The sequence below is a fragment of the Heteronotia binoei genome, chromosome 1 (assembly GCF_032191835.1).
Source record: "Heteronotia binoei isolate CCM8104 ecotype False Entrance Well chromosome 1, APGP_CSIRO_Hbin_v1, whole genome shotgun sequence".
Classification (NCBI taxonomy): domain Eukaryota; kingdom Metazoa; phylum Chordata; class Lepidosauria; order Squamata; family Gekkonidae; genus Heteronotia; species Heteronotia binoei.
This window is the reverse complement of record NC_083223.1, coordinates 165,501,478-165,528,845: the sequence shown is the minus strand read 5'-3', so window position 1 is coordinate 165,528,845 and position 27,368 is coordinate 165,501,478. Positions and strand designations below refer to the sequence as shown.

At 41.9% G+C, this 27,368-nt stretch overlaps 1 protein-coding gene across 2 annotated transcripts in view; it reads left to right on the top strand.

Moving 5' to 3' along the window:
* The window catches only part of ADSS2 (adenylosuccinate synthase 2), a 58,052-nt gene extending 35,250 nt beyond the window's left edge, over window positions 1–22,802 (top strand). The window contains exons 5-13 of one of the 2 annotated variants that reach the window (XM_060243632.1): window positions 1,960–2,026; window positions 4,273–4,380; window positions 4,609–4,690; window positions 4,937–5,063; window positions 15,634–15,788; window positions 16,851–16,975; window positions 17,923–18,020; window positions 18,815–18,964; window positions 22,134–22,802. In XM_060243632.1, the coding sequence (XP_060099615.1) occupies window positions 1,960–2,026; window positions 4,273–4,380; window positions 4,609–4,690; window positions 4,937–5,063; window positions 15,634–15,788; window positions 16,851–16,975; window positions 17,923–18,020; window positions 18,815–18,964; window positions 22,134–22,186 (965 nt within the window). In that variant the 3' untranslated portion in view covers window positions 22,187–22,802. The remainder of the gene's footprint in view (window positions 1–1,959; window positions 2,027–4,272; window positions 4,381–4,608; window positions 4,691–4,936; window positions 5,064–15,633; window positions 15,789–16,850; window positions 16,976–17,922; window positions 18,021–18,814; window positions 18,965–22,133) is intronic. The other variant, XM_060243640.1, reaches the window with a different exon arrangement.
* The last annotated feature ends 4,566 nt before the right edge of the window (window positions 22,803–27,368 follow it).

Sequence of the window (27,368 nt, the reverse complement as noted above, 5' to 3'; positions counted from 1 at the left end):
TGAAGACGGCCTCTGCAAGCAGAAACACGTATACAGTTCCTTTTTGTGCATTTTTCACTTTGATGATTTTATGAAGCTTCATTTGGGCCCTACAAGGTTTTTGTAATAAACATGTACTTTTGTCTTTTAACTATTGCTGTTTTTAACTTTTGGCTGCTTACTTGTACTCTAAACTTTCTTTGGAGGTTTTTGTATCTGGAAAAATGCCAACCTGACAACATTTATGATCTGGGCCTCCACTGATAAGAAAGCATCCAGAATCACACCCAAGCTCATGACAGTTGGTGCTGTTGTTAAGAGCAAGCTGTTAAGAGGCAGGAGTTGGCACCCCAACCCTGAATCCTCCCTGCCCAGGCACAAAACCTCTCTCTTTGCTGGATTCAGCCGATTATGTTTCAACCAACCCACCACGGTCTCCAATCCCTCAGCCAGAAAATTCCTGTTGGGGGGGGGCCACGAAAAAAAATTTGGGTGGAGGGGGCCCTTCTCTGGCAGCCCCCACTCTCTCCACTACCACTTTGCTGGCGGCTCCAGTCTCCACACCACTCTGGCGGCCCCATCCCCCTCCACGCGGCACCTCCCCCTCCCTCCCAACTCTCACCAACCTGGCAAAACAGTGAAGAGCGGACTCCTGGGGCTCTTTCAAGGCAGCCACCCCTACTGATCATGTGATTGGCGGGAAAAGCAGCACCAAGGTCAGCAGTTCCTACGCCAACTTTCTAATGCGCTCAGAACGTTCAGTGCTGGGGTGGTCAGCGCTGAACGTTCTGAGCGCACTGGAAAGCCGGCATAGGAACCACCAGCCTTGGTGCGGCTTTTCTCAACAATCACGTGATTGACAGGAGCAGGGGATGCCTTGAAAGAGCCCCAGGAACCTGTTCTTCAGTTTTGCCAGGTTGGTGAGTGAGTTGGGAGGAAGGGGAAAGCGCCCGTGGAGTGGGGTGGGGGCCGCCAGAGCGGTGCAGAGATCGGGGCTGCCAGAAAAGTGGCAGTGGAGAGAGCGGTGGCTGGGGAAAGGAGAGGCCATAAAAGTTCGGGGGGGTTGGGTGGAGGGCCCGTGCCACTCCCAGCCCCCTCCCCTGTGGCTACAGGCCTGCCCTCAGCCAAAACAGTTGGGGTGGTATCTGGCCATCCATCCATCAACAGATATAGCTGACTGTCATCAGCATGCAGATGGCACCCTAGCCCGAAACTCTGAACCAGTTGGGCGAGAAAGCATTTGTAGATGCTAAACAACATTAGGGAGAGGATTGCTCCCTGAGGGATCCCACACACCAAGGGGTGCCTTAGCGCTGACTTTAGAGAAATGAGGTAAGCCGCTTTCAAGTTTCCCCCACAGATTCCTATATTGGTGAATTGGTGGGTCAAAAGATCATGGTTTACTATGTTGAATGCTGCTGTAAGGTTAAGAAACAACAGCAGAGCCAATCCACTTTAATCCTACTGCCTGCAGACATCATCTGTGAGGGCGACCAATGCCATCTCTGTCCCATGACCAAGGCAGAAACTGGACTGGAATGGGTCCAGTGCCAATGCGTCATCCAAAAAATTCTGGAGCTGTTCTGCAACTCAGTTGCCTTTCCGAGAAATGAACACTTTGAAATTGGGCAGATATGAAACTAATTATTTTCACAAGTGAGATTATTCTTAGATCCTTTATGATATCTGTGGACCTTAAGAAACGGGTTTTTTTAAAAAAAAATCATTAACTGGCATCTGTTGATTTGCATGTACTAGAGCACTGCTTAGGTTTTCCTAGACTTTCCTGGACTCACAAACATGATGTACTTTGCTGTAAAAGTAATGTATTTCTATCAAGTAATATTATTATATCTAATGAACATGGTAACCTCAAAACATGTTTTTTGGAGATAAATGCATTAGAAATACTAGCATAATTTCAGTTTGATACTTGTATGTTTACAGAAGAGTTCATTTTGTACCCTTCAAAATCCCTAGTATTTGACTTCCATCAAGCTGCTGATGGCATCCAAGAACAACAAAGGCAAGAGCAAGCAGGAAAGAAGTATGTTGTCTTTTGTTGAATGTGGGGGAAAGTATTTACAACAGCATTGTAAATTAAGTCTTAAACAATAAAATGGAAGAAGTCTTAGAATAATGTGCAGGGCACTTTGAGTAATTCACTTACAAGTATGAGTCCTATTAAAGATGCTCAGTAGTACTGTTTATTTATCCTGCCTCTTAATCATAGACTTTCAAAGCAGCTTTTAATAAAATAACATACAAGGCAGGAACACGTTAACATCACATACTAAAACAACATACCTTTATTTCCCTAACAGGAACATCCAAATCAGAGTAAATAAAAGATCATTATAAGGAAACTAGCAAATGGTCTTAGTCAACAACAAAAGCCTTTATTGGCATATAGAATGTTCTTAGTCTAGGTTTTGAATCTAAAAAGACTGCATTGGGTATGTAGCAATGAGAAGGTAATGGCACAAAGGCTCCTGTCACAAGCGGTCTTGCTCTGGCAAGAGCGACTGGAGTAAGGCCTGCGACATTTCACAGGCAGGTTCATGTAAGAAAAAGAGGTCCTAAGATGTTTCAAAGTCCTAACTAGCACTTGATGCATACTAAAGCTCAGAACCAAGAAAAATAGACAATATTGGATAAGGGCTTTCTGGGTTCCAGCCTCACCCACATATGGCAAAATGGCAATGTTATTGCATTGAGTTGTTAAGAAAACTTCAGACTCTGTGCTAAAGCTTTGAGAGGTCATATCTGGATTTTATGTATTTTTGTGTATTTTCATGTTATGGCACACTCAGAGGGAAAATGGGGAACTTGGGGGACTTGTCTCTTAGTGATTATTTCATTTGACTGTGCTTCTCCATTACTAGAATCAATGATAAAAATCTGTGGAACCAAACAAACAAGTCTGGTCTTTGCATTACCTCACTGAGAGTTCTGTGGTTATCGTTTTAAACCTACTGCAGTTCACTGTCTTGTATTGTAAGAAAGCTCTATTCTTGTATGAAGAGACTGGTTGTGTTGAGAATAGTTCCCAAATTTTAGAAGTTTACCCATGTTTGTTGTAAGGTAGGATATTTGTATTTGTCCCGGTATTTCATAAAATGACTTAAAATGAAAATTATTTTACAATTAACTTTCTTGCTTAAATGAGTGTAGCAGACATCCCCACCCCCTGTAAATAACATGCTGTGTTAGTATTCCTGTGCACTCTCCTTTTTGTCCTGTGGATTGTGGTTTCTTCATCCTTATCCTCACTGTCTGACCTTTCTGTTTGTGCAGCCTGTCCATGACTTGCTGTGAAGTCTGATTTCAGGCTTTACCGCAGTCCACTTGATGGCATTTCCCTAGGTAGTTTGAGTTTGACATGACAGAAAGGTTGGGTAACACCTACCAGTGACAGAGACACTTTTTCTTGGAAGGAGGGTTGGAGTTCCATCACATGCAGTTGAATTTTTCTCATGCATAATAATTGCATTGATGTGATAGGATTTTAATTGATCAGCTACAGTTTTGAAAGAAAATTGCTGATTATGGTATGTCTGGGAGAAAAAAAAAGGAAAGTATACTCTTAGGCACATTGCAACCAATTTTGAACTTCTATCTGACAATAAATTTGTAAATTTAACAAAAATTTCAAAACAGATCAGATCCATTGAACAATGAATAAAATGAAACTCTCTTAGATCTTGGTAATCCTTCATGGGTGTTATCCAGATTAACATAGTAGTTTGCACTTTTTTGTTCTTTAAGCAGTACTGGTAGTCTTAACATCCCATGATTCATACTGTTAACAAAATTTTCTGCATCAAGGCAACTTAAGTCTTTTTGAAAGTTCTCAGAGTTGCATAGTATGAATGCACGTATCTCAAAGATGAAATATGTTGTTTCAAAGTTAAGATGGTAAAATCAGCATTTATTCAGTAGCCTTTTCCGTAATGTTTAGGGATTTATATGTAGTGCAAAAACACTACTTGGGATAGTTGTCCACCTTTTGCACTACTTACATGGGATTCTGCTTCTTGCCAACCTAACCCTTTTCTCCTCTATTTCCTCCTTATGGGTGCTTGTCTACAGGTATTTTAACCCCAGTGAATGGCTGTTTGGAAGCTTGTTCTGTATCGACTAGGTGGTTTCAAAGCTATTAGATATATAGATAGATATAGATGTATATATATTAAAGAAATAATGTCAACAATGTAGTCTTATGTGTTCTGAGAGTCACCAGATTGTGTAGCGTGTGTATGTGTTTTGTTTTTAATTTTTGTGTTTTTAAAGCTTGGGAACTACAAAAAAGGGAATTGGTCCAGTGTATTCCTCTAAAGCAGCTCGAAGTGGGCTCAGAATGTGTGATCTAGTTTCTGACTTCAATGAATTTTCAGAAAGGTAACCTCTTCTCCAGAGTAATGTTATGCTTCAAATACATTTATTAATAGGGCTGTCAGTTTACTTACTTGTAGATTCTGATTTTCATATTCTTTAAAATTATTTCTGGATCTCTTATTCATAAATTTCCATTTTTATAAATCACTTAAGTCAGAGTTGTGTTTCAGGTTTATTTGAAATGTTTCAAGCAGAACATAACACAAAGATAAACTTTTTTTTACTTTTTAGATTCAAGGTCTTGGCCAATCAGTACAAATCTATTTACCCTACTTTAGAGATAGACATTGAAGGAGAATTGAAAAGACTTAAGGTAAACTATATCTGGAAGAGTTAAATTACTTTGGTGGCATGATGTTTGTAGACAGACTGATATTTCTATGAATATTCATTCTAATAAAAAGGGAAGAGGGGAAATTGGTTCTGACATAAAGAGGAACTGTCTGTAACTATTCTGTTAAATGCATGAATTTTCTTTAGAAAGCAAAAAAGTGTTCAAGGGATTTGGTCTCCTAAATCAGTGTTCTCCTGACCTCTAAAAAGCATTTGTTTATCTTAGGGTTACATTGAAAGGATCAAACCAATGGTGAGGGATGGTGTATATTTTATGTATGAAGCTTTGCATGGCCCACCAAAGAAAATCTTAGTAGAGGGTGCCAATGCAGCACTGCTGGACATTGATTTTGGTAGGTATAAAACTTACAAACTTTGCACTCAGAAATGGTATACTGTGTTCTTGTCATAATAATAGCCGTGTGCGATTGTATATGTGTATGTATACTGAGCCGCCATCTATAATTATTTATAATTGTTTATAATTTATTGTATCATTTTATACTGGTTTGATTTTAAATGTACGTTTTAAATTATCTATTATGTTGTTATCCGCTCTGAGCCCCCCATTCTTGGGAAAGAGCGGAATATAAGTTTTCTAAATAAATAAATAAAACACATGCATATAATACATGTGTGGGGGGGGGGAGGCAGAGGATATGATAGTGAAGTGTATAACTATATTTTAGTTCTTTTTGTTTAAAGATATCAATTGTTTAAAGATATCGAAGCATACAGGAATTGTATATCATTTTAATAACACCTAATATTGCTTAGAACAAAGTTGGAGTCCAGTAGCACCTTTAAGACCAACAAAATTTTATTCAGAATGTAAGCTTTCATGTGCGTGCACACTTCATCAGACAATGAAATGGGGTACAGCAAGCACATATAGCTGGTGGACAGTGATTAAGCATGCAAAATAGTACCAAGTCAGAATCTGTGTCAAAATAGTATAATTGACAAATTGAAAGAACAACCAGTTTGGTTTAGATACCATTTGTTGTGTTGGACAACAGCAAAGTGTCAAGCATGCATATTTCTGAGTGCCATTATAGTTACTCAGACAAAGAACAGGATAGCAAGCTCTCCTACTTTTCCCCCTTTTTTACAACCTAAGGTCAATAATAAATCCATCTGGCTCAAGGATGTTTAGGTTAGCCTAGCTGGTAACAGTGCGATACATCTCTCCCCCAAATTCACACAGACAGTCTTATCTATTCGCAGAGAAAGTGTGAGGAAGGGAGATGTTTCTAATACTTAACATTCCTTAGCATAAAAGTGATACTTAGTAGTAACCTTTGAATCCGTGACTCAAATTGCATCTGCATGTTATCCTTTGAAGCTATCCTATAAAGTCATTACTTCCATGGATTCTGTCCTTGACAAAGCTATGGAGTTTCTACAATAAAGCAACTTTTGATTCAATAACAAAAGACTGATTATTGAGAAATATCGATGCTTGACATTTTGGAAGTAATCTCACTGAGGGACATAACCGAACTGGCAACTTTCTGACCATTTGACGGAGAGAGCTCCAGACAACGGAGACGTTCCAAACAATTTAAAGCGGCCGCTAGACGAAGAGCGAGGAGAAGGTGCCAACCCGCAAACTCCCCCGTGGCACCTCCTCTACGCTAGGAGAGCGGCAGGGAGAGGGTCTCCACTACAAATCCAGCGGTTGTTCCTCACTCCTAAAGTGTGGGTCCCTCGAAAGTCCACCACCCTCATGGATGGAATACCAGCCCGGAGAGAAGCGATCCTGGCACTACCCTCTGAACATTCAAGAATGGGAGAGGGAGGGTAGTGATCAGGGCACTTTGGAGGCGAATGGGGGAGATGGCCGGGATGACAAAGAATGGCCATGTCCGGACCTGGACCCAGACGAGGAGGAAGAGGAAGAGCAAAATCCTGACACCCGGGATTTCCTCCAAACAATGAGGTTTGAGATGGCCAAGGGGCTGCGAGATGAAATGCAAACCAATACCACCTTCATGGTTCAAGAGGTGAGAAGGCAGTTGGAAAGAGCACTGCAACCACCGATTCCAAGAGGGGGACTGCTCCCTCCCCGCCACCCCCAATTATGCCTCAACCACCACCACAACCATTACTGCTACCACGCGACTACAAGAGGGGCCAAGACCTGGATGCAGTCTTTGATAGGTACCCCGAAGAGGTAGAGTATTTCTCAATACAAGCAAATAGCTTTATATATTACTGGGGGAATACCTTCCCCGACGAGTTCAGCAGTGTGTTATTTTATTTTTATTTTATTTCATTCGATTTATATTCGCCCTACCCCACCGAGTGGACTATTTGGGGTTGAAACTGAAGGGGGCGGCCAAACGGTGGTACATGAGCCTGTATGGGACCAGTAGCCCCAAGTTAGACAATGTAGCGGCGTTCCTGAGGGCCATACTGACCCAGTACAAGGACCCTCTCCAAGAAACAAGAGCCCTCACTGCATTGAGAGGCCTACAACAAGGGTCCAAAACAGTAAGAGAATACACAGACGAATTCAGGGCCAATGCGGCAAAAGTACGAGGGTGGAGTGAGCAAATGAAGATAGAGCAATTCCAGTGAGGCCTAAATGCAAGTGTACTGGATTGAGCTCTTCAACGAGCCAGCCCTATCATGTTGGTAGGGTGGGTGCAACTAGCAGGTGAAGTCGAAACTAATATGAAGTGAGTGGCTCTCCAGTGTCAACAGCAGCAAGGGAGTAAGGGGGGACATGAGTCTCGGTTGGGGGCAAAACCTAAAGGGAAGAAAGCAAGCCAAACTGGGGGAGCTACCAAGCCAGCTACCCCCCTGACGCTGCTTTCGATGTGGCGACCAAAAGCACCTAGCAGCTGATTGCCTGGAACAATCTCGAGCCCCCCCCCCCCCCCCGCTCCGAAGGCCAGCGCACCCAAGGCAAAGAAGATGGAAGGGAGAGCGAAAGAGTCCGCGAAAGGGAGCTCTGTGTCGGCAGCCCTGCAAGAGGAGGAGATTGTCATGGTGGATGAGATGGGAGAAGACTGGGAGGATGAACCGGCGGGAAACAGGGACGACCTGCACTGAGAGGTGCCAAGCAGCAGGTCACGGAATTAACAGTACCATTGCAGGTGAGAATAATGGGGACTTTGTTTTTCATCCCATTGACTTTGTTAAACCCCAACCTGAAACGTTTTATACATGCTCGGGCCTTGATAGATTCAGGGTGCACTAGAGACATAATCACACCCAAGTTGGTGGAAGCACTGGGACTCCCTAAGAATCCACTACCGCACCCCATACAGTTTGAGCAAATGGATGGAACTGTAATGAGAGGGGAGCCCTGTACTGAACAAACCCAAGCGGTACCATGGGAATAGAAGCCCATTGGGACACTGAATTATTTGTAATAGTCCCATCATCATCCTTTGACATTGTTTTGGAGGTTGGTTGGTTAGTGAAGCATGAACCCGACATAAGGTGGGGAGATCAAATAATAGATTTCAGAGACAGGAGGTGTGAGCACCACCACTGGAACGTGGATTGGGGTCCAGAGCCACCCCCGGTGAACGAAAAACTGTGTCTGACCATAGAAGAAGTAAAATCGATCCCTAAGGAGTATAGAGATCTAAAACAGGTTTTTAGTGAGGAAGAAGCCAATGAGCTCCCACCCCATAGAGGCACGGTGCAATTGAAGTAATCCCTGGGCAGGACCTACCAAGAGCCAAGCTATACTCTATGGGGTGGGCAGGAAAAGCGGAACTATGCAAATTTCTGGACAAAAATTTGAAGCGTGGGTTCATAAGTCCGGCCACTGCCCCCCATGCTGCCCCAGTGCTTTTCAGGAAGAAGAAAGAAGGGAGGCTTAGACTTTGTGCGGATTTTCGGGGGATTAATGCAATTTCGACCTCGAATGCGTACCCAATACCCCTAATAAAAGACTTGCTTAGCTCGGTATCAGAAGGAAAAATTTTCACGAAATTGGACTTACAAGACTCTTACTTCCGGGTACGCATAAAAGAAGTAGATGAATGGAAGACAGTGTTTAACACGCTGATGAGACAGTCTGAATATTTAGTCATGCCTTTTGGATTACAAGGGGCCCTGGGAGTTTTCATGAACTTCATAAATGAAGTACTGCAAAAGTACTTGAACAAAGGAGTAGTGGTGTACCTGGATGATATAATTATTCGGAAGATCTACCATCTCACTGAGATTGGTTTGAGAAGTCCTAAAGACCCTCTATGACAACCAGCTGTGTTCCAAACTATCCAAATGTGAATTCCATAAAACGGAATTGGATTACCTAGGCTACCAGTTAGCCATGAACCCAGCCAAAATCCAGGCAGTAATAGAGTGGGAACCCCCGAGGACCCGTAGAAAGCTCCAATCATTCATCGGATTTGTGAATTTTTATCGTAATTTTATACAGGGATTTGCCCACACCATGCTTCCGTTAATGGACCTCCTGAAAACAAAACTGAAAGGTCCAGAGGCTAAACGACCCAGGGCAAAATTAGAACAGACCGCCCAATGCTAAGAAGCGTTCAGTAAACTTAAAAGATTGTTTACTAGTGAACCCATCTTGATCCACCCCAATGAATTAAAACCCTTCGTGGTTCAATGTGACGCCAGCGACGTCGCTGTGGGGGCAATTCTGATGCAACCCGATGAGGAGGGGGCCCTTAAACCCTGTGCTTGCATTTCCAAGAAATTCTCCCATGAACAGAGGAACTGGTCAGTATGGGACAAAGAGGCTTTTGCAGTGACTTTAGTGCTAAAAACTTGGAGATTCTGGTTGGAAGGGGCAAGAGTACCATTTGAAATATGGACAGATAATAAAAACCTGGAAGCCTTAACTGGGCGCAGGAAACTAACTGAAAAACAGATCCGGTGGGCGGGGTTCTTCACTAAATTCAACTTTATGTTGAAACATATCCCGGGGTTGAAAAACTTCCTAGAGGATGCATTGTCAAGACTCCCTCAGCACAACAGCCAAAGGGAGAGGTGATCGATTCTATCATAACTCCAAGGCAACTGGGGGGAGCTGTAACTATATGCTCGAAAGCAAAGCGCAAGCAATTAACAGGAAAGTGTGTGGGGGGGAGAGAAACTAATCAGTGAAGTAGAAAAGGGAGAGGCTAGACCTGAAGGAGTGGTGAAGGAGGATTCTGGTATAAGGACGGTAAACTGTACGTGCCAGAAAGTCTCCGAAAAGAAGTACTCCAATTTTGTCACGACAGCAAAATCTCAGGGCACTTCGGCTACGTTAAAACCCTGAAATAGACAATTTTGGTGGCCATTCATGAAAAAAGATATTTCAAACTACGTTGCCTCTTGCCCAATATGTATAATGGCTAAAAGAAGGGGGGAAATCTCCCGGACTGTTACAACCTTTAGAAATGGCCATCAGACCATGGTCGGTAGTCTCACTGGATTTTATCGTGGAACTACCTCCCTCACAGGGAAAAACCGTAATACTAGTAGTAGTGGACACCTTTTCTAAACAAGCTCATTTTATCCCATGTGCACAAATACCCATGGCTAAAAAATTGGCGCAGTTATTCTTTCAACACATGGTGAAATTACATTCATTCCCGGATAAGCTAATTAGCGACTGGGGCTCACAGTTCATTGCCACTTTCTGGCGAGGGTTTTGTAAACTAACTGGAATTGAACAGGGATTGAGCTCTGCGTACCATCCCCAGACGGACAAACAGACGGAAAGGATAAATGGTATTGGTAGAGCAATATTTAAGATGTTTTGTGAATTGCCAACAATCAAATTGGGCAGACCTCCTCCCCTTTGCCAAGTATGGAGATAATAACAGTGTGCCCAGTTCCACAAAGACTTCTCCTTTTCTAGTAGTAAATGGTTATGAAGGAAAACCATTCCTCCTCCTGCCTGGGGGGAGATTGCCTGAAATACCTTCATCTTTTGAACCATGGTGGGGAAACGTGGAAAAATATCCAAGAGAACCTGGAAACAGCAAAAGAAACATACAAAAAAACATTATGATAAGAGCCATACACCAACATGGGACTTTAAGGTGGGCGAGACAGTATTTCTATCAACCAAGAACTTACCATTACCGCAACTTTCTAAAAAACTGGCCTACAAGGTTTTGGGACCGTTCTGTATTAAACATGTAATCAATAAAGTGACAGTAGAACTTGATTTACCTAAGATGTTTAGTAAGATACACCCCATCTTTCATTGCAGTTTACTCCGGAGGGACCCTGGAGCTACACCTTGGCACCCTCGACCCCAAGTACCAGAACCTATCCCAGTTGGGGATCAGAATCATCATGATGTAAAAGAAATTTTAGATGCAAAACTGAAGCGGGATGTATTGTATTTTCTATAGCACACAATGAGTGGGTCGAGCGCACAAATGTAAGAGCCCCAGTATTAATTAAGAAATTCTATGCTAAACATCCCAACAAGCCCCGATGAGAGGTTTAGGGGGGGCAGTATGTCAAGCATGCATATTTCTGAGTGCCATTATAGTTCCTCAGACAAAGAACAGGATACTAAGCTCTCCTACTTTCCCCCCCTTTTTCCAACCTAAGGGCAATAATAAATCCATCTGGCTCAAGGATGTTTAGGTTAGCCTAGCTGGTAACAGTGTGATACGCCTCTCCCCCAAATTCACACAGACAGTCTTATCTATTCGCAGAGAAAGTGTGAGGAAGGGAGATGTTTCTATTACTTACATTCCTTAGCATAAAAAGTGATACTTGGTAGTAACCTTTGAATCCATGACTCAAATTGCATCTGCATGTTATCCTTTGAAGCTATCCTATAAAGTAACTATGTGATTCTGTACACGTCATTATTTCCAAGGATTATGTCCTTGACAAAGCTATGGAGTTTCTACAATAAAGCAACTTTTGATTCAATAACAAAAGACTGATTATTGAGAAATATCGATGCTTGACACAAAGTCAATAAACATTTCAGAATTGAAGAGTGATGGTGAGAGTGTCACACGCAATAAATTCAGTCTGTTAATTACTCTGTGGCTCCTCAAGGTTGGGTTAAACTGAGAACATGCTTGTTCTTTATTTTGAGGTGCCAAGCGCTATTGTGTATTTGATGATGCTGACTCCCACACTGGTTATGTGGTCTGGGTTCAGTGCTGTCAGGAAGTAGATTTTTTTCTTTTTCCTTCCCAGGGTTTTACTGTCTTTTATCTGATTTTTCAATCTGCTTTGGGAAAGATTGCAGTAAAGCCTGAATAGCTGCTATATGTGTCTGAAAATCTGGAACCTCCTCTCCCCCACCCCGCCACTGTTTCCTCCAACTGTGTTCCAGTAGTGGCCATTTTCTCCCACTGCCAGCTTTTATTTTTTTTAATTGTCTCTAGTTTATTGTTCTATCAGTATATTATTTTAACATGTGCAGCAGGTTTTCTGAATTCATTTTTAAAAAGTAAGTCTCTTCCCTAGCCAAGATATAGGGGGAAAGTCTTATCTCCACAACAAAAGGGACTGGATAATCCTGGCACTGGATTATTATTGCTCATTTTTAAAATCCCATATATATAAAAACTTTGCATGCTGCCATTTTCCAGCTCTCTCATTGTCTGTGGTGTGTATCACATCAGCCATCACTGGAGCCCATTTGGTGTAGTGGTTAAGTGTGGGGACTCTTACCTGGGAGGCTTAGATTTCCAGGGTTTGATTCCCCGCTCCTCCGCTTACAGCTGCTGCAATGGCCTTAGGTTAGCCATAGCTATCGCAGGAGTTTGCCTTGAAAGGGCAGCTGCTGTGAGAGCCCTCTCAGCCCCACCCATCTCACAGGGTGTCTGTTGTGGGGGGAGAAGATATAGGAGGTTGTAAGCCTCTCTGAGTCTCTGATTCAGAGAGAAGGGCGGGGTATAAATCTGCAGTCTTCTTCAACTGTACATACCTCCCATTGGTTGAGTCTGCTCCTCTCCTGCCTGCTGGGCCTCTGGGGAAGCTGTGAGGCAGTGGCTGCTGCTACACAACCAAGCATACTTTTGTCAGTAAAAACCAACCAAACTTGGTTTTGTCAATAACAGGCGGGGGGATGCCCTTTCTAGGCCTGTTTTGGCCTTTGAGGGTGAGCTCACTGGCCAGTTCTGACTATGGTTGCCAGCTCCAGGTTCATGGGGAATTCCTGGAGATTTTGCGGTGGAGTCTAAGGAAGCCAGAGTTTGGGAAGAGGCTGCAGCCAAATATGGTGCCATAAGGTCCACCCTCCAAAGCAGTTATTTTCTCCAAGGGGAAACAAATCTGTTGTCTGGAGTTCAGTTGTGATGCCAGGAGATCTTCAGACTCCACCTGGAGGTTAGATACCCTAGGCCTGGTAGCACTTCTGGGTGACTTGATGCCTCCTGACTGTCATGATTTAACTAGGCCTGGCTGCTTGCTCCTGTTCAGCAGCAGTCCCCCTATGACAGCCAGTATGACTTAGACAGAGTGGGCTTTGAGGAGGGGTGGGACCTCAGACAGATACACCACAGACTCCACCCTCCAAATTAGCCATTTTTGCCTGCAGAATCATTGTTGGCAGTCTTCAGGTGAGGGCTGGAGATCACTTAGAATTACAACTGTTCTCTAGATGTCAGAGATCAGCTCCCCTGGCTGCTTTGCAGGGTGGACTATGTGTCATTATTCCTTGTTGAGGATGCTTCCCTCCTATTTTGGTCCACACTGGAGAAAGATTGTACAGAGGCTGCAGGGAGGGGGGAGGAGCTGAAGATAGATCAATGAAAAGCTGAAGTCAGATCAATTTCCTTACAAAAAATGGCCACCTTGAGGTACATACTCTATGGCAGGGGTGTTAAACTCATTTGTTACGAGGGCCAGATTTGACATAAATGAGACCTTGCCGGGCTGGGCCATGTGTATCCTAAAATGTAATGCCAGGTTGCGGACATATAAACTTTATAAAGGGCACAGACACACAATAAAATAATTTTTAAACTTAAAATAAAACATGCTTAAAATACTGGCAGGCGAGCAATATTTTGTTTTACAATCTGATAAATGTCACTGTCAGGCTCTGTAACTGCAACATACTAACCATATGTACCTTTGATATAGTCACTATGCATATCAAAAGAGACAGCTATTGATGTGTAAACCTTGTTGATGCTCCCAGGGAACAAAAGAATGCGGCCGTTAAAAGATAGCCTGGCCGCAAGGCAACTTCTCAGGGGAAAGAGATAAGCTGAAGCCCGTGTGAAAGTTTGCACCTCCAACCCCTTGATGTTTTGGGAAAGGGAGCTTTGTTTAGAATTGCTTTGATGTAGAATCCTTAAAAATAGTTACCGCCTAGAAACCGGCATTAGTCTCAATCTTTTTATCCCGCTATGAGTTTCCAATAAAGTGTCATTTTTGTTTCGAATGAATACTGCCTTGAGATTCCATTCGTCTGACAGTCACCTCTTGCTATGAATTATTGCATCAAAAACTGCAGACAATGTCTGTGCTGTACCAGTCTTGAATATGTGCTGTTCGGGTGTCCACATCTGTAAATTGCAAACCTACTTTTGATTCATTGAAATTCATTACAGACATCTCATCATCAATGCTTTGAGTCTAAGACCCAGAGGAACATGAAGCAGCTGGGCATTGTAAGCTTCTGTGCACAAGTTGCTTCATGTGCTGGTCAAGAACATGTGAAGGCACCATGGCACAGACTGAGAGCTATGTGCTTGTCTACAAAACTATAATCTTCCGCAGAAAAATAACTACGACTAAAAAAAATACAACTTCCCCCAAAAAACAACTACAAGAACAGAGAGACAGCCACATACAGTGGTCAGTGTCAGCCTACTATCTGGAAAATCTACATTCAAGACCCCCAATCAAAAGAAAATGTGAAAGAAAAATTAAGGAAAATTTGCTGGGTAAACCTGGGGTGGAACACACTCTCCGTCTCAGCCATTCATTAGAAGGCAGAGAGGCTTGTCTCAGAAGCTCTGCAGGGTGATTAATTGAGCCTGCAAACTTAATCATCTGGCAGAGCTATAGAGCCAAGCTCCCTCATTGGCTAAGGCTGCTCCTCCCTCTTTCTCCCTTTGGGAAAAGGGCGGGGGGAGAGGGAAAAGTTGCTTTGCTGCTCTGGCCTGTCCAGGGAGAAACACAAAACTGAAAAAAGCAGGCAAGGAAAAATTAAGCAGACAAGAGCCAGTTGCTGGAGGGCCTGATTGGAGCCCTCTGCAGGCCTGGTCCGGCCCGCGGGCCACATGTTTGACACCCATTCTCTATGGTATACCGTAACACAACCATGCTTGCCAAAAAAACCCACAAACAAATCACACTACAAGCACAGGCTGATGCTAAATCTTTTTAATGTAACTAATTTTATTTAGTTACTAGCCAGAATAGGGCGATTCATCACATATTATTATTATCATTATTAAATGCTGCAAGGCTGAATATAAGATAAAGAAGCAACAATGAATTGCAAACAAAAGGAATGCTCAGCTGTGTAATCATTGTCATCCCCCCCACACACACACTCCCCATAATTATTTTTCTTTCTCTCCATTTTGGTTCTGTTTGGGGGCTTTGAGCCACCACAGACATGGGGACACACACATGCCCACTCGTGTGGGGGGTTGGGGGGTGGAGTAGGAAGCTGGCGTCTGTTTCAGTTGCAGGATGAATGGAAAGACGGGGAGGGTGAGTGAATGTCAGGGGGGGGAGACAGCAAGGGTGGAGGATGAATAAATGTCACAGGTGGGAGAAGTAGTGGAGTGCCATGGATGCAGGAGTAGTTGAGAGGAAGAGATGGCTGGAGGGTGAAAAGCTGGAGTGGGTGGGAAGACATCATTGAATATTTTAATACATGCAAATTAATGGTGCTTCAAAGATTTGATTGCTGCTCATTTTTCAGTGGTGTGGCATGATACCACGCTCTTTAATAAAACTGTGTTGCTGTTAGTTTATCCCTTTTCTTCCCCCTCATAGGTACCTACCCTTTTGTGACATCATCAAATTGTACTGTGGGAGGTGTTTGCACTGGCTTGGGCATACCACCTCAGAATGTTGGAGAAGTATATGGTGTTGTGAAAGCCTACACAACTAGAGTTGGAATTGGTGCCTTTCCCACAGAACAAGACAATGTAAGTATAATGTTAAAGTGATCATGAGTCACCTTAGCACCTGTCACATCAACCATCACCAGTGGTCTGACCTAGCCTCAGATCGCAAAGCATGGAGGCACACCATCCACCAGGCTGTCTCTTCCTTTGAGAACGCACGCATAGCTGGTCTTGAGGACAAAAGGAGATTGAGGAAGAATCGCACTGCTACAGGACCAACCCTAAATCAGACTTTTCCCTGCAGCCGCTGTGGCCGGACCTGCCTGTCCCACATTGGTCTTGTCAGCCACCAGCGAGCCTGCAGCAAACGTGGACTATTGCACCCTTCTTAAATCTTCGTTCGTGAAGCCAAGCCGAGAGAGAGAGAGATCATGAGTATAATATTAAAATGAACATGGGTAATTGTAGGAAAGAAAACGAATGTGCATGTTTTAACAATATGTAAGGTGTATAAGGTTATACTGTACCAGGCATCAGATTCTGTACTGAACTTAGTGCTGCTGTTTTTCTGAAATGCAGCTTTCTCAGCTCACAGATCTGCTGCCCATGTATTTCGACTATGTTTGTTTTAAAAATGTTTTTACTGCTTATTCCTCAGTCTTGCAGAGCTTATATTTTTGTTGGAGGGCAAGCTAAATTCTGTTCTTGCTAATGAATCAGCAGCAGAATTGATAATTAAGTTCCAGTTGCAGGATCTTTATTACTAGTTACAGTGTACCAGAAGCAGTTTGCCTTTTTGATTCCAATCTGAATTAACAAGACTAGCAATTTAAGATTTCCAAGGACTGCAGAGCTTCACAAACAATAACTGATCTAGAACAGTCTAGGTAGCAGGTAGGCAGTATACAGCAGAATCAACATGGAGTGTTGAGAAAATGGCCTGATAACCTGATTTTTTTTTTACATACTGATAATATAGATTGTACCTATATTTACATCTGCACCCTAAATGGTAGTTTTTGTGCATCATGTGGGGGGGGGGCGGAACTTTAAAATATCTTTTGTGGTCTTGTATTGCCAACATATTCTGGTTATACAGAGTAACAATAATTTTTCAAGTTAATTATATTCTGTTTTTCTTAGGAAATAGGAGAATTGCTGCAGACACGAGGAAAGGAGGTTGGTGTGACCACAGGTCGTAAAAGAAGATGTGGTTGGCTGGATCTTGTATTGCTTAGATATGCCCACATGATCAATGGATTTACTGCGTGAGTAATTCACAGTTGTGACAAGATTATCTTCATTATGTCACATATCACAGACTATACAACATTGTGGGATTATTGAAAAGAAAATAAACTACTGATCTTTCATGCAGAAAATAACATTTCCAAAATCCCTCTAAAGAAATAACTGACTTCAGAAGTCATAATATCATACTAAAAGCTGTCAGCTACTTGGACTGCATTTTATTGTGATATCTTTTTTCTTGAGGAAAGGTTTTGTGCCAAACGTGCACAATTTTGGTAAATTTCGTGGCTTCAGGTACAAAGGAAGAAAAGGAAGGGAAAAAATTAAGTAGAAAGATCATATGACAAGATGATTTTATTCCAAATAATTTTCAAAATTAGTAACTGTATCAGACTGCATTTTCCCACCTGCTGTTTCCTAATTTTATTAGGGAAAATGTTACAAGTAAATTAGTGCTGAATTTGTGTGCAGTGTCAGCTTTAGAGGTTATTTCTATTTTGAGGTGTTCTCTAACACTACCTTGCAAGTTAGTTTAGCTAACACAGTTATATTTATTGATCCAATTCTATCACATACTAGCTTTCAGTAGCAGAGCATTTGTGGAAGCATGTATAACAAGTAGAGGATTGTTGGGCATGATCAGCTGCCCTCCACAAATAATCCTAGCTGTATCCTACATTGTGCTGGGAACTCTGAAGGCACATAGTATGTAAAGTTTCAGATACCATATGTAAAATATATGGACATTTGTAATTTAAGAGGTTCACATAGTTCATATAGAGAAGAAATTTAGGGGAACAGAGGTAGCCTATTCCTTATGCAAATAAATTGGCTTAAACGTCATAAATTTACAATATTTGTAAATGGTACATATCCGTATTTCCTCCTCAAATTGTGTATATACTTAACGTAAACTTACACATGTATAGGTATTTAACTAAAATGTTATTTTATTTAATAACAGATTGGCTCTTACCAAATTGGACATTTTGGATGTATTTCCAGAAATTAAAGTTGGCATTGCTTACAAAATAAATGATAAAATGATACCTCATTTTCCAGGTGAGTTCTTGTTTGTTTTCATGTTTAACTTACCTCTGATGAAGTCACTTGGGGAGGAGGGTGTTCTACAGCTGGGGTCTACCACAGAATAGGTCTTTGCAAAACAACCTAACTGTTGCAGGTGAGAGCATTTAAAGCAGGGTGTCAATAGATTATTGCAGTGAATGGGCAGTCTCAATCAAATTAATCTGTAACTGACTGAACCATCAGATGAAATAATCTGCTACTTTCAGAACAGCCAAAAGCAGCTTCATATAAAAGAAGGCAGTAGTTCAGGTACTCTGGTCCCAAGCCATTTGCTATCAGAGTAATATCTTCAGTTCCCTGCAATTAGTTTTTGATGTAGCTAGCCAGTCTTAATGCTCATACCATTAGATATTTCTGCTCATGATCTGCGTTGGAATGTACAAAGCAGTGAGAATAAGTCTAGGGTTGTTGTTTTTTTCTTTCACTCCATCTCACCTGTGCAAAGGAGTTAGGGGGAAACCTGATATTTGTAATCTCAGTAAGTCTGTTACAGAGTTATTTGAGACAGCCTTGATTTTCTGGACGGCTAAACTTTTGTTTTTTCCTTATAGTTTTAGCATACTTACTGAGATTAAAAATCTGAGGTTTCTGAAAGTCAGTCTTATACCAATTCTTTAAAGCTTTACTTCTGTTAATCCTTTGGAGATGCAGAGGTCCTAAGCTGAATTATTAAACTAGTCTCTAGTCTTGTTATCATTGACAGCAGAACAAACTAAACTAGCACAATAAAATTTACATTTGTACATCATTGTTATGCTTCTTTTCAGCAAACCAGGAAGTCTTAAATAAAGTAGAGGTACAATATGAGACACTTCCAGGATGGAACAGAGACATATCAAATGCAAGGACGTTTGATGATCTTCCTGTACATGCACAAAACTATGTTCGATTTATAGAAATGGAGCTAGGTGTTCCAGGTAATTAAAGTAGACATATGCTTCAAGTGACCTATTAGAAGTTCTTCAGAGGCAATGCTTTATTACTCAGAATTATATATCAGATATACTCCCAGCTATATTTGTGCCCTTTTTGCTTGTGGTTATTAAGTATAATTGTTAATACTATAATGGGCAAAGTAGCCCTGCAGTTCATAATTTATAGCAGGGGTGGGGAACCTCTGGTCCGCAGGCTGTAAACAGCCCACAAGATCGTCTAGTCTGGCTCCTTGGAGCCAGGAAATCTCAGCACCAGAGCAGCAGCCACCAGCGGAGTACACCCCTTGTGCTGGGGGTGGGCGTGCCCACCTATCCTTTTGCCCCGCCCCCAGTGCACTTCTCAGCCCTGGCTTTTCAAACAGGCCATGCAGGGCCACCGCCTCCTCACATAAGACCCGCCCGGCTGCTGTTCTCTGCTTGCCTACCCACCAGTCACTGCTGCTGCCTCAGGGGCCCTTCCTCAAGAAATTGGGAGGGGGGGACTATGAGAGAGGTTGCAAGAGACGGGGGGAAACGTCCTCAGTTTCCCGCCTTCCTCCTCCATCCTAGATGGAACGATTTTGCCAAGAGCCGGCTTGGCTTGCCTTTGCCTCAGGCAGGACTCCAATTGTGTCCACCCTCTTCTCTCCCCCCCCCCCGTCCAGCCTGATCCTCCGTCGTTCCAGACGCCTGACCCTACCCTGAATGTTGCTGCTTCTCTGCCACCTCACCGGCTTCCTTCCTTTCCCCCCTCTGCAGCGCAGCCTCTGCTTCCCCCTCCTAGTTTTAGAGTCAACCTAGTCTTGCCTGGTTGCTCAAAAAAAAAAAAGTCTTCCTTGGGTGAAGCTTTGTGTACCTAAATGGGACCTGTCTATACCTTTCCTCTCCCCCCCCCCCCCCCGCTTGCACTTTAGGGCAATTGGGAACACAAGGATGCCCGCTGATGGAGCTCATTCCCTGCGTGCGGTGGCTGGTTTGCATACAAGCACGGGCTCTTGCTTGGGTATCCTTATGGGCAGGAGGGGTGGGAATTATTAAACCAGGGATACCCCCATTTGTGCATTGTGGTGGAAGAAGGGGTGGAGATAAATTCTGTCGTTTTGCATCATGCATATTTAATCATGCATCTGATGCTTCCAAGTTCAGGGGAAAGCTTGTGTTGAGCAAAAGGGACTAACCCCAAAAGACATAAATGTGGTTTGGTTCCATGATTAACTTTAAAAAACTGTCATTGTGTCATATATCTGATGAAGTTGCCCACCTCTGAATTAAAGAGATAGGGGGAGAGAAAATCCTGTTTGTTTTGTATTATGGGAGTGGAATTTTTAAAAGAAAAATTAAAGGAACTGTGAATGGTTAAAATTAGGGCGTTGTGCTGTTGACTTTTAGTAATATAGAGGTTGATTCTTTTTTAAAAAAAAACAAAACTATTCAGGAATTTATTTTCCCCACACTTCACATTTAGCTTGTTTTTTAAAAATACTATAGTGGTTTAGTAATCTTTTTGAAGGATGCAGAGTTAGTGGGTACACTTGGATCTTGTTCCTTCCACCTGTCCTTGGTGCATTTTTATCTCATTTTTCCTCCAGTTGGCTTACTTAAATCACAGTGTCTGGGTGATTTAATGCAACACCATCCTTGTTTATGCCATGTGAAGTCCATTCTGCAGGGGAGTTGAGTGGGTGATGGAAAGACTTGGTTTTTTAAGTTGATAATTTTGTATGGCCCACGAATGATGTTATAAATATCCAAATGGCCCTTGGCAAAAAAAAGATTCCCCACCCCTGGTTTATAGTAACTACTTCTAGAAACAATTACTCACTGCAAGACATGTTCAGTGAAACTGATGCATCAGAGTCTGCATTCTCAGCTTTCTGAACTGGTATGGATCTTCCAGTTTATTTGTATACTGGTTTACTTTTTGTTTCCCAATTATTTTACTGCCTTATCTTATAAAAGGATAATTGTCTTAATCTGTAACAGTTATTATCATTGTTGTAATTACTGTTCTATAGTTTAAAAAATTATTGCTAATTTTAAGATTGATTTGTTAGATTTTGCACCCAGCTCAACTAACAAGTGCCATGCATATTCCATGTTTATTTTAGAAGTCACAGTTATCACTGGCAATTTTTCAGTTTTAAGAGAAATTTAACTTGATTGCAAATTTTGCAGTTTAGTATGTTTAGATGTTGCAAAATAATTTACCAAATGTTTAGTTCTGCCAGTGAAGTTTCTCTGGACCAGTTTTGCAGCGTCTGGCTGAGTTGCTTGAAAAACTCTGTCCATGGGCCAGCTGGGCAAATGTACTGTATTAAGGAGTAATACAATGCACATTTGGTCCAGAGATGGTTGATAATTATTGAAAAGCCTACTAATTTAGAAGAAGACTGCAGATTTATACCCTGCTCTTCTCTCTGAATCAGAGACTCAGAGTGGCTTACAATCTCCTATATCTTCTCGCCCTACAACAAACACTCTGTGAGGTAGGTGGGACTGAGAGGGTTCTCACAGCAGCTGCCCTTTCAAGGACAACTCTTGCAATAGGTATGGCTAAGCCAAGCCCATTGCAGCAACTGTAAACGGAGGAGTGGGGAATCAAACCCAGTTCTCCCAGATAAGAGTCCGCACACTTAACCACTATCAAACTGGCTCTAATTTATAAAGTTATAGAACAAAGCTAGTCCAATGGCACCTTTAAGGCCAACGAAGTTTTATTAAGGGTGAGCTTTCATGTGCCAAGCACACTTCATCAAACAAAGTGTAAATAAAACAAAGTTTCTGACCAGGGCTTTTTTTTGTAGAAAAAGCCCAGCAGGAACTTATTTGCCTACTAGGCCACATACCCCTGATGTCACCATTGTTTCAGCCCAACAGGAACCCATTTGCAAATTAGGCCACACGCTCTGACACCAAGCTAGCTGGAATTGTGTTCCTGCATGTTCCCACTAAGAAAAAAAGCAGTGTCTGACGAAGTGTGCTTGGCACACAAAAGCTCATCCTCAATAATACTTTTTCCTAAAGGTGCCATTGAACTCTAACTTAGTTCTATTGCTTCAGACCAACACAGCTACCCCCTGGATCTAATTTAGGAAGATGTTATGGTTTCCTAAAAATGGTGAAACAACCATTCTTTTAGTGTTTGATGTAGAAAATATTTTTGTATTTGCAGTGAAATGGATTGGAGTAGGAAAATCCAGAGAGTCAATGATCCGGCTCTTCTAAAGATACTGGATTCTTGGAAGAAAGCACACTCCTCAAAGAGACTTGTCACTCCTTGAATCTCCTTATCATAGACCACATACAGTGACTTTTGGAAGGATGGGCCTTGTATGTTAAAGAGCTATAGACAAAGAACTGTAGACAACAACTGCTACTCTTATAAAGATTTTGGCATTTATCAGTATCATTTCTTATTGCTTCACAAATTCCAGAACATTTGTCACAGTTGCCACCATTTGTCTTGCTGCCTACAGATTTTTCTTTCAGATGTTTATTCCAACTCTTTATTTGAAAATCTAAGATGGCATTATTTTCATGACCATGTGTCTTTATTGCCTCTGGTTTTGGTGATGTTTCTTTATGAATTTTAGATGCTTAAAAAAATGCAGGTTTTGCACAGTTTTTCATCATCATATGTACTCCTTAAGCTGTTGTTAACTGTATGGCTGCTGTTGTCATGTGTGATTTAAAAAGAGAAATGATTTTATAATGATGAAGAAAACAAATTTTGTTACAGTTTTTATTAAAACTAGTATGATAATGAGATGGAAATTTGGAAGAGGTCCTTGATATGTATATAGTGCAACAACTTAATTTATAAATGAAGATACTCAAAACATGTTGCAGGTGTGTTATGCTCACTACTCCAAGGAGTTCGTAATAGTTTTTATCATACTTGTGATTTTCTGCTTTTTGTCATTCAGTCCAATGATCCATCAGTTTCTAATCCTAAATGCAACCAGTGCCAGTTATTTAAAATGTGACAGGAAATATAATGAACAATTGTTGCAAAGAATATGACCACACAAAGTTTTGGCAGACAGATTTAGGGATGCCCTGGGCTACCTAGCTTAATAGTCACTGAAGACAATTGTTCTTAAATTTTATTTTTAAAGCCTGAATATATTCTTGTCAATTATGCAAAGACAGTACAATAATCTCACATTTGTGTCTTGCAGAAGTCCTTCATTTTGATTTTATCACACACTTGTTAATTTGATCACTTACCTTACAGCTTTTGGTACTGTAAAGGAGTACAGCTATTGGTACTGTAAAGGAGTAACTGATTTCTTTTCTACCACACTTTCAGCTGTCTCAAGTATATTAATGACCTTATTTCTTCTTTGATCATTATTTTGGAAGGTGAAGAATGCTGTGTGTGTGTGTGTGTTTTTAAATCCTCCTGTACCTTTGGTCATGTCAGTCGTTTCTTCAGTGCAGTGCTATTTTTTAGAACTGAGGAGCACTGCACACAATACTTCAGGACATGGGTATACATTGAATATCTTGTTAAAGATAAGCTGCTGGTTAGTGTGTGAACATTCATTAAAAAACAGTGGTAAACTATGTGGCTAAATTGAAAAATGCCAAATTTCTCATTTCCCTGTCTCTAAAAATTGGATACTAATGTCTAAGAATTCAGCATAGTTTTCCAGTTCTGTTTATGACTGTAATGTATGAAATTATCCAGAAAATACATTTAAAAGACTTCAGCTGAGGGACTGAGTCTTGAAAAATCTGCTTGAATATTTGCAGGCTTTTTTCAAGCAGAAACACAATTCTGGCTAGCTTGGCACCAGGGAGTATGGCCTAATATGCAAATAAGTTCCTGCTGGGCTTTTTCTACCTCCCCCCCCCCCCCCCCAAAAAAAGCCCTGAATTGAACTCATTAACAAAAGTATTATCTCATTTCATTGGGCAGGGCAAGAAGAGAAAGAGGGCTTTACAAACTTTTGCTGTGAAAATGCCACCCTCACTTTCTGTGAAAGCTGGCATTAATTTGTGACAACGGTGTTAGCAGTACATGAATGAACAGGTGTTTGACTATCGTTCCTTTCCTCCTTTCCTGTCACAGCCTTTTGTTAATGGAACCCTCACAAACTTCCAGTATGTATTATGTGAGACACTCCTATTTTAATACTATGCCATCTAGCGTTTCCTGGTTAAAAGAGCTGAGATTTTCTGTGTACTCACTAGTTCTACTGCCTAACCCCAATTCACAGAAGAATAAATTTGTTATAATATGAGTAGCATTTTGGGAATGGGGGACTGCTGTGCCTCAAAATATAGAACCATTTTAAGATTATATGATTTTTACTTTCTGAATTGGCACTGATGCATTAGGAATATTCTGGGTTTGATTTCTAAAACTTGCACAGAATATACAAAGTAAATGCATTCTAGTTTCTTGTGCTCCAGTCCTTTCTTGTCATTTTCCCTCTTGTCATAGTGAGTATTTTAGTAAAAATCGTGGCTCATATATGCATGGTTAATTTCCATAGTAGACAAAGCATAGAGCAAATATGTACCTTTTCTTTCAGTTAGTGTAGTCTTTTTAGTTACTGCTGCTGTGGAGCACTCCTGCATATTCATTAAATATAAATTTTATTTATGAGATTACATGTTTCTGCATATAGAAAACATAATTGTATGGTTTTCTTTGTAGTGTGCTACAAATGTATATTTGATCTCATCGATGGCTTTGAACCATAATAAGAATCTGTGCACAAAAAACACCAGTTTTTTAAAAGTGCCATTCCTCTTCTAAGACGTTTCCAGGGCTTCAGTGATAACACACGAGTATAAATCCCTTAGTATTTGTCTCAGAACCTATTTCTGTTGTGACAGTTGCATTTTGTGGATGTGCCTTAACTGCGAAATTGAGGCAATAGTTGTAACTTTCTGGATTTGTTATTTTGTACAATAAGAGTAATGAGAAAGGAACTTGTAGAGTTATGCAAAAGAGTATTTGCATTGTCAGTCTCTGCTTCCTCCAATCTGTTTGACCAACTTGTTGATTCTCATGGTTACTTCATAAAATGGCACTTGGCTGGACATTTTTTAATAAGAAGTACCCTGCTTCATTTCTCAAGTAAGTAATAAAATGAACCTTTTTGTTATTTACATTTTATTTAATATTTAATCCTGGAGGGTACCCAAAAGTAAATATCCTAGCTACCATGCTGGTTCAGTTTGTGTAGTAAGTGATGTTGCTGCTGCCAGTCAGAGTAGAGTAACCACCCTTGATACACCAATGTTCTTATGGCAAATTCTTGTGTGTGTGTGAAATGTTATTTTAAAAAACTGTTTAATACACTGGAAAAATTTTACATTCTCTTCCTCTGTGTCAACAAGCTGTAGCATTTGTGCAGAAAGGTGAAAAATACAAATATAATTAAATATCTAATTGAAAATGCAAATAGTGTCACTGTAATTAGAGACCAAAGTGTGTGACACATGCCCATTCCAGAATTAAAACAATTCTCCATGCAAAGCAGAAGAAAGGCAGAGTGAAACTATGTCCAAACAGAAGTACAAAATAATAATGGGGTGGATTAGAAGAAATATTTTCTCAACTGGGTTTGTTAAAATTAAGTGTTTTTTGATCCTAGGATTTACTTATTTATTTATTTTTATTTGATTTGATTTATATCCCGCCCTACCCCACCGAAGCGGGCTCAGAGTGGCTCACAGTATAAAAGTTCTAACAATAAAATTCAGAATTAAAATACAATAGCATTAAAATACAAAAAGTACAATAACAATTTACATAATTAAAACATTACTATCTATACATCAATCCAACAGTGTGCTATCTATAGACTTCCTTCAGTATTTTGGTGCCGGTCAGTTATAAGCCAACCGGAAGAGGACTGTCTTACAGGCCCTGCGGAACTGTCCAATATCCCGCAGGGCCCTGACCTCTTCCGGTAACTGGTTCCACCAGCAAGGGGCTGTGATTGAGAAGGCCCTGTCCCTGGTTGACTTCAAGCGGGCCTCCTTTGGCCCGGGGATTATGAGCAGATCTTGAGAGCCAGATCGCAGTACTCTCTGGGGGACATATGGGAAGAGACGGTCCCTAAGGTAGGCAGGGCCTAGGCCATATAGGGCTTTAAAGGTAATAACCAGCACCTTGTACCGGACTCAGTATATTATTGGCAGCCAGTGCAGTCCCCGGAGGCCCGGCTGAATGTGCTCCCGTCTCGGGAGCCCTAATAACAGCCGAGCAGCGGCATTCTGCACTAGCTGCAACTTCTGGGTTCGGCACAGGGGCAGCCCCATGTAGAGGGCATTACAGTAATCCAATCTTGAGGTGACCGTTGTATGGATCACTGTTGCCAGATCATTCTGCTCCAGGAAGGGAGCCAACTGCCTCGCCCGCCTAAGATGAAAAAATGCGGACTTAGCAGTGGCTGCTACCTGGGCCTCCATAGTTAAGGCAGGCTCAAGTAGTACCCCCAAGCTCTTGACCCTGTGCGCCATTGTCAGTGGCACACCGTCAAGAGCTGGAAGGGGAATTTCCCCTCCCAGACCACGGTGACCCAAGCAAAGGACCTCTGTCTTCGCTGGATTTAGTTTCAACCTACTCACCCTGAGCCGTCTAGCCATGGCTTGTAATGCCCGGTCCAGGTTTTCTGGGACACAGGCCCTCCGTCCATGAATAGATAGAGCTGGGTGTCATCAGCGTACTGGTGGCAACCCAGCCCATACCTCCGGGCAATCTGGGCAAGGGGGCTCATGTAGATGTTAAACAACATTGGGGAAAGAACTGCCCCCTGAGGCACCCCACAATCAAGCGTGTGCCTCTGGGACAACTCACCCCCAATTGCCACCCTTTGTACCCGACCATCAAGGAACGAGGAGAGCCATTGTAAGGCCAACCCCTGAATCCCCGCGTTGGCGAGACGGCCAGTCAGCAGCTGGTGGTCAACCGTATCGAACGCTGCCGATAGGTCTAACAACACCAGCACCGCCGAGCCGCCTCAATCCAGATGCCGCTGGAGGTCGTCCATCAGAGCGACCAGCACTGTCTCCGTCCCGTGACCCGGACGGAAACCAGACTGATGGGGGTCGAGAATGGATGAAGAAAGACTAGAGTCATTTATTTCTGGGATGCTTACTGTTTATACTGATGTTGTGGGAAGAACACTTCTTTATTTGAGTAGCTAAATTATGGAATTCAGAGTCAGTGAACATAATGACCATGAGCATAGATGGCTGAGTATAAGACAGTTTCAGGGAGGATAGGCCCATCAGTAAATACTAACCAGGGTAACTAAAGGGAACCTCTGTATCTTCTTCGTGGTCTCTGTGCAGTCCCACATATGGGTTTATCCGCCAGGATCGGGCCCACCTCCAAGAATTCAAAGCAATCCTTAAGCGTTAATTTTGGCGCGCCTTTCCC